Source organism: Propithecus coquereli, unplaced genomic scaffold (genome assembly GCF_000956105.1).
Source record: "Propithecus coquereli isolate 6110/MARCELLA unplaced genomic scaffold, Pcoq_1.0 Scaffold5, whole genome shotgun sequence".
NCBI classification, from domain to species: domain Eukaryota; kingdom Metazoa; phylum Chordata; class Mammalia; order Primates; family Indriidae; genus Propithecus; species Propithecus coquereli.
Genome location: NW_012150840.1, coordinates 9860256 through 9864903, shown reverse-complemented (window position 1 = coordinate 9864903; position 4648 = coordinate 9860256). Strand labels below are relative to the sequence as shown.

General features: G+C 42.8%; 2 protein-coding genes across 2 annotated transcripts in view; one reads left to right on the top strand and one right to left on the bottom strand.

Moving 5' to 3' along the window:
* Positions 1-1287, bottom strand: part of SLC39A9 (solute carrier family 39, member 9) — a 77666-nt gene extending 76379 nt beyond the window's left edge. Inside the window, exon 1 of the mRNA XM_012656230.1 lies at positions 495-1287. Within this exon, the coding sequence (XP_012511684.1) occupies positions 495-590 (96 nt within the window). The 5' untranslated portion in view covers positions 591-1287. The remainder of the gene's footprint in view (positions 1-494) is intronic.
* A 320-nt stretch (positions 1288-1607) lies between these two features.
* The window catches only part of ERH (enhancer of rudimentary homolog (Drosophila)), a 42908-nt gene continuing 39867 nt past the window's right edge, over positions 1608-4648 (top strand). Inside the window, exons 1-2 of the mRNA XM_012656044.1 lie at positions 1608-1728; positions 4330-4440. Of these exons, the coding sequence (XP_012511498.1) occupies positions 1726-1728; positions 4330-4440 (114 nt within the window). The 5' untranslated portion in view covers positions 1608-1725. The remainder of the gene's footprint in view (positions 1729-4329; positions 4441-4648) is intronic.

Genomic DNA, 4648 nt, shown 5'->3' with positions numbered 1-4648 from the left:
AGTGCAGGCATCCAAAAAAAAAGCACAAAAAAACAAACAAAAAAAACCCTTAGCTTTTGTCAAAAAGATATGCTTCATTTTCTCAAAGAGAAATTATATTGATTTCAACTCATATGGACAAATAACATTCTCCATTTATTTTCTTGATATCAATCTAGAACCTTGATTCCTTGAAACTTCTGTGAATCAAAAGAAATATTATGGTGCCTCTCTCCAGGAAAATTCACAGAGACCCAAATTTTGGTATGCAATTTCAGGGGTTTCAGACTACTCCAGGATCTTCAGTGGAATATCCACCCACCCCAGGTTAAGAATTCTATTGCTGAATGTGAAGTTTGTTTCTCCTATTAAACGTTATGTATCTTTTTAAAAGATAGTCTTCCTTAATGAGATTTTTAGCTCCGGGTTTAACCAGGGAAACAGCTTCCCTTTGCAACTACCACTACTTCCTAGCAGCCATCCTGACAGCTGACAGAAAATTGAACATTTCTTACCTCTGAGAAGTTAACAGCCAAGGGAATGGTTCCAGCCACGTAACATCCCACCAACATAGCCAGAGACAGCAGACTGATGGAGATGAAATCATCCATTCTGGCCTCTCCACCAGATTACCAATTTCTAGTGGCTTCAAAAGGTGCTTCGGTTCTTCAAACACGTGTGGTGGTTCCAAGAGAACAAGTGGTCTTTCCAGCTCTTTCGGCCTCTCCCCACAGCAGATTTGTTAACGAGGCACCTTCTCTTCCACGTACCTGGAAACAGCCCCTTTTTGCTGATATTAGCACCAGAGAAATCTTTCAGTAATCTTAGGTCCCAGACCCTGGGTTCTCAAATGCCAGTCACTGGATTCTCGTGAGTTAACCCAGATGGGAAAAGTCAATGGGGAAAATGTGCGAATGAGCAATTTCTTCAACCGTCGTAATGAGGGTGGCACAACGTCCCAGTCGGCAGTAGGAAAAGGAAGAAAACCCAAGCGAACCTGTTAGTTCTCTCCGCGCTGCTGTCTACCTGAGACGGCTCCGCTGGTGATCCACGCCCCCAGAGCACGGACCAGCCCACCAGTCCCGGCAAACTCCCCTCCGAGTCTAGGATGGAGAAAGGAGTCCTGCAGGTCTCTAACAATGGATCCTACGGGCTCAGCAACAAAGCTGATATAAAGCTGTCTCTGCCCTACACCCCGTACTGCCCATGATACTCCACTCCGCCGGGCCTTGACCCGGAGTCGCAGATACTACAGCTGCCATGGCCGCCAAGTGGCACCTCCTCATTACATCCACTTCCGGATTGTCTCACCGCCCCCGCCTTTAGAAGGGCACTTCCGGGTTACAACCGACCTATGGCCCGGGATACTTATACGGCCGCCATTTTTGACTAGGGCTAATAAAAGATGATTGGTGTCACTGTCTATACCAGTCGTCACGTTAGCCATATACGCAATAACGAAGGTTCGGAAGAAAGCGTCTTGAAAAAAATAATCCTTTCTAAAGCTCCGAAAATGTCCCTTACCCTAGCTTATTGCCCTTACCCAAGATGGCTGAAACAGAGTCAGCAGCTGCTCTAGCTGCCGGAAGCGGGTACATCTCTATGGTCCAAAGAGCCCTTTCGCGTCGCGCTTCCGACGACTTCCGGCGGCTCCTCTCGCGGGGATTGGCTGTTGGCGGCGTTGCGGCTAAGCTCGTGTAGCGGCGGCGGTGTCGGTAAAGGCTGCAGCAAAGAGAATTTGGCGCGATGGTGAGAAAGGGTCTCAGCGGCTACCCGAGCTCCCAGCCTCCAGGGCGCCCTTAGCCCCTTATATCTTCCTATTCCCACCCCCATGCGGCGCGAGCGTGCTGCTTCCCGCCCCTCCAGCTCGTGGGTCAATCCTTCCCGCCGCGGAAACGCCGGGCCTGACTCTAGGCCCCGGAGCCCGGGTCCGCCCTACGATTGCGCGCCCGCCTGCTGACTCGGGCTAGGTGTGCAGTCGGCCTGAGGATGCGCTTTCTCCCGATTGCTGATTGATGGAGGGAGGTGTGGGGATGGTGCTTTTTCCCTCCAAACGCTCTAGCCTACTGTAGGAACAATGGCCAAGGGATGTCTAACAAACCTTGTATCGAATCTGACAGATTGAACTTAGTGTACCTAGCATGTGGTCCAGGAAGGGCCGTATTTGCCTCTAGTGTGCTTTCGCAGCTATTCCTTTTTCTTTTACTGTGCTCAGCCATTTTCCCCTCTTTGTACCCTTCCTCCCCCCTTTTTTTTAAGACCCCCCCCGCAAGGTGCCTCTTTGGTGTTTCCCTCAGCTCTCAATCCTGTTCTTACCCTTATTTATATTCTTTGGAGCTGGAGGCCCAGAAAAAATAGGCCCAACTCAGGGTTTGAGTCCCTTACAATCTGACCAGGGTCTTCCAGTAAGAGGAAAGTGACCAAAACTGATTTGGGAGGTATTACGATCGTTAAAAAATTGGTAACAGGAAAGCACTGCCACTTAAAAATGATAACTGTTTTGACTGCAGTTTTTAAAATTTAGTCATGTCGTGTTCTTAGTGTTTTTAATCCTTGTCTTTCAGCAGTAAGTATTGAAAATAGTAAACTTTGCCCTTAGTTTCATTTTAAGATTAGATATAAAAAGCAACATACTGTGTAGCCATTTCTGTATGTTACCCTTTCAAATAAATTAGTCCTTTAATTTTCATTAGAGGGAGGGAGGGGAGGGAAAAAAAGAAAAAAATTTTTTATTAGAATAAGAATAAAATTAATATGGTAGAAACTGGTATTGCTAGTATATAAGACAAGCTCTATTGCAAAAATGCTAGTGTGGTTTCTATAAAATTTTTTTCTCAACAGATGACTCATTGAAACTGCTTTTTTTGAGTGGCTGGCTTATAAAAACTGTATAACAAATTAATATTATGCTTTCTCTGGCTTTTGATCACTAATAAAGGCTTTGACTGTGTTCAGGTCACACACAGGTGAGAGTTACCTTTATCTGTTGTCAGCAAGTTCTATTTTTATCTCAAACCCTCTCAAACGTTTAGTGGAAATGACTTAGTTCTTGATAGGTAGGGAGAAGCACGGTAACTCTTTGCTTTGCATATAGTGTCATTGTTTATTCAGAAAGTCTAGGCTTTGGCTATTTCAGTTACAGTTTGTTGATGGTTAAAAAGTCTCATTTCAAATGATGTGCTGTCATGAGATTTTTGTTTTTTGTTTTTTGGCTGAAAAATACTAGCATAGCAGAAGACAAGAAAAATATGTGAATAGTTTGATTTGGGATTGGGTTTACATTGAGTTGTATCATGCTTGCATTTAATTAGTCATTCTTATACATGTGGCAAAAAATTGGTGGGGGCATAATTTCAATAGGCCCGTGATTTTTAGCCAGTTGACATTGTGCTCCCCAAGGAATATACGGCAATGTCCAGAGACATTTTTGATTGTCACAACTTGTGAGAGGGGATGTTAATCTCACGGGTAGCAGCCAGGGCTGTTGCTAAACATCCTACAATGCACAGGACAGTTTCCATAACAAAAAATCATCCAGCCCCAAGTATAATAATGCTAAGGCTGAGAAACCCTGAGCTTCACCTACTAGTGAAAACATCTCCCCAGTGAGCGTGTGATGGAAGACAAGTGTATCTGCTGTTTTTCAGGCATATTCACATTTCTTGTGGTGTGATCATCTAACCATTTTGTGTGATTTTAGTGTTTGTGTGATTTTGGTATGGGATAGCCCTTTAAGGCAAGTTATCTACTAGGTGAATAGTTTAATGAACTCTTTAGAGCAATATTAACTATATATATTAATTTTATGTTGCTAATTTATGCCTTATTGCCAAGAGTCTAACTTCTGGACAAATTGTGACTTTGCTTTTATGCAAAGGTTGGAAAAAGAACATAGGTTGATATGGTGCTTGCAATGATTATAGTGTTTCCCTTTTTCTTTCCTTTCATCACCCCATCTGAGTTTTTATTAGGGACTTAATAGAGCTAGAGATAGAAAGTGATCAGTGGAGACAGAAAATCTTAAGCAGGTTTATAATCTATTTGGTAGGAAAGGATTTAAAAAAAAAATAGTACAAGGTAGCTTGTGCTGAGTACTGGTAAGCAGTAAGTGCAGTAGGAGTTTGAGAACGCAGTCTTGAAGGACTGCAAGGCTAAGGGAGGCTTTACAGAGGAGTCTCGAATCCAGCTAGATTCCACACTTGGGCAAAGGGATAAACATTGTAGGAAGGACACCCCTAATTATGTTTTAATAACTAACTATTGTGTCACAAATGGGGATTTTGTATCATACTATGAATTCCTCAACTATCAGTTAGAAACTTATATTGAAATCCTGATTTCCTCCTGCAGTCTCACACCATTTTGCTGGTACAGCCTACCAAGAGGCCAGAAGGCAGAACTTACGCTGACTATGAATCTGTGAATGAGTGCATGGAAGGTGAGTTTAACACTAATCAAAAAGTAGAAATCACTGAGTTATTTTTTTCCCCTGACATTCACTTTTAAAAATTTTTCATTGAGGAACTGGGTTTGCTTTTTCCTTTAGATTTTTTGAATTGTTAATTTTGAGCAGGGAAAGTAGATACTGAGGACCGGCCACATTTGTTGAGTATTTCAAACATTAATTATATATACTGTTACTTGTTGCAGATCTTTACTTTTTTTTTTT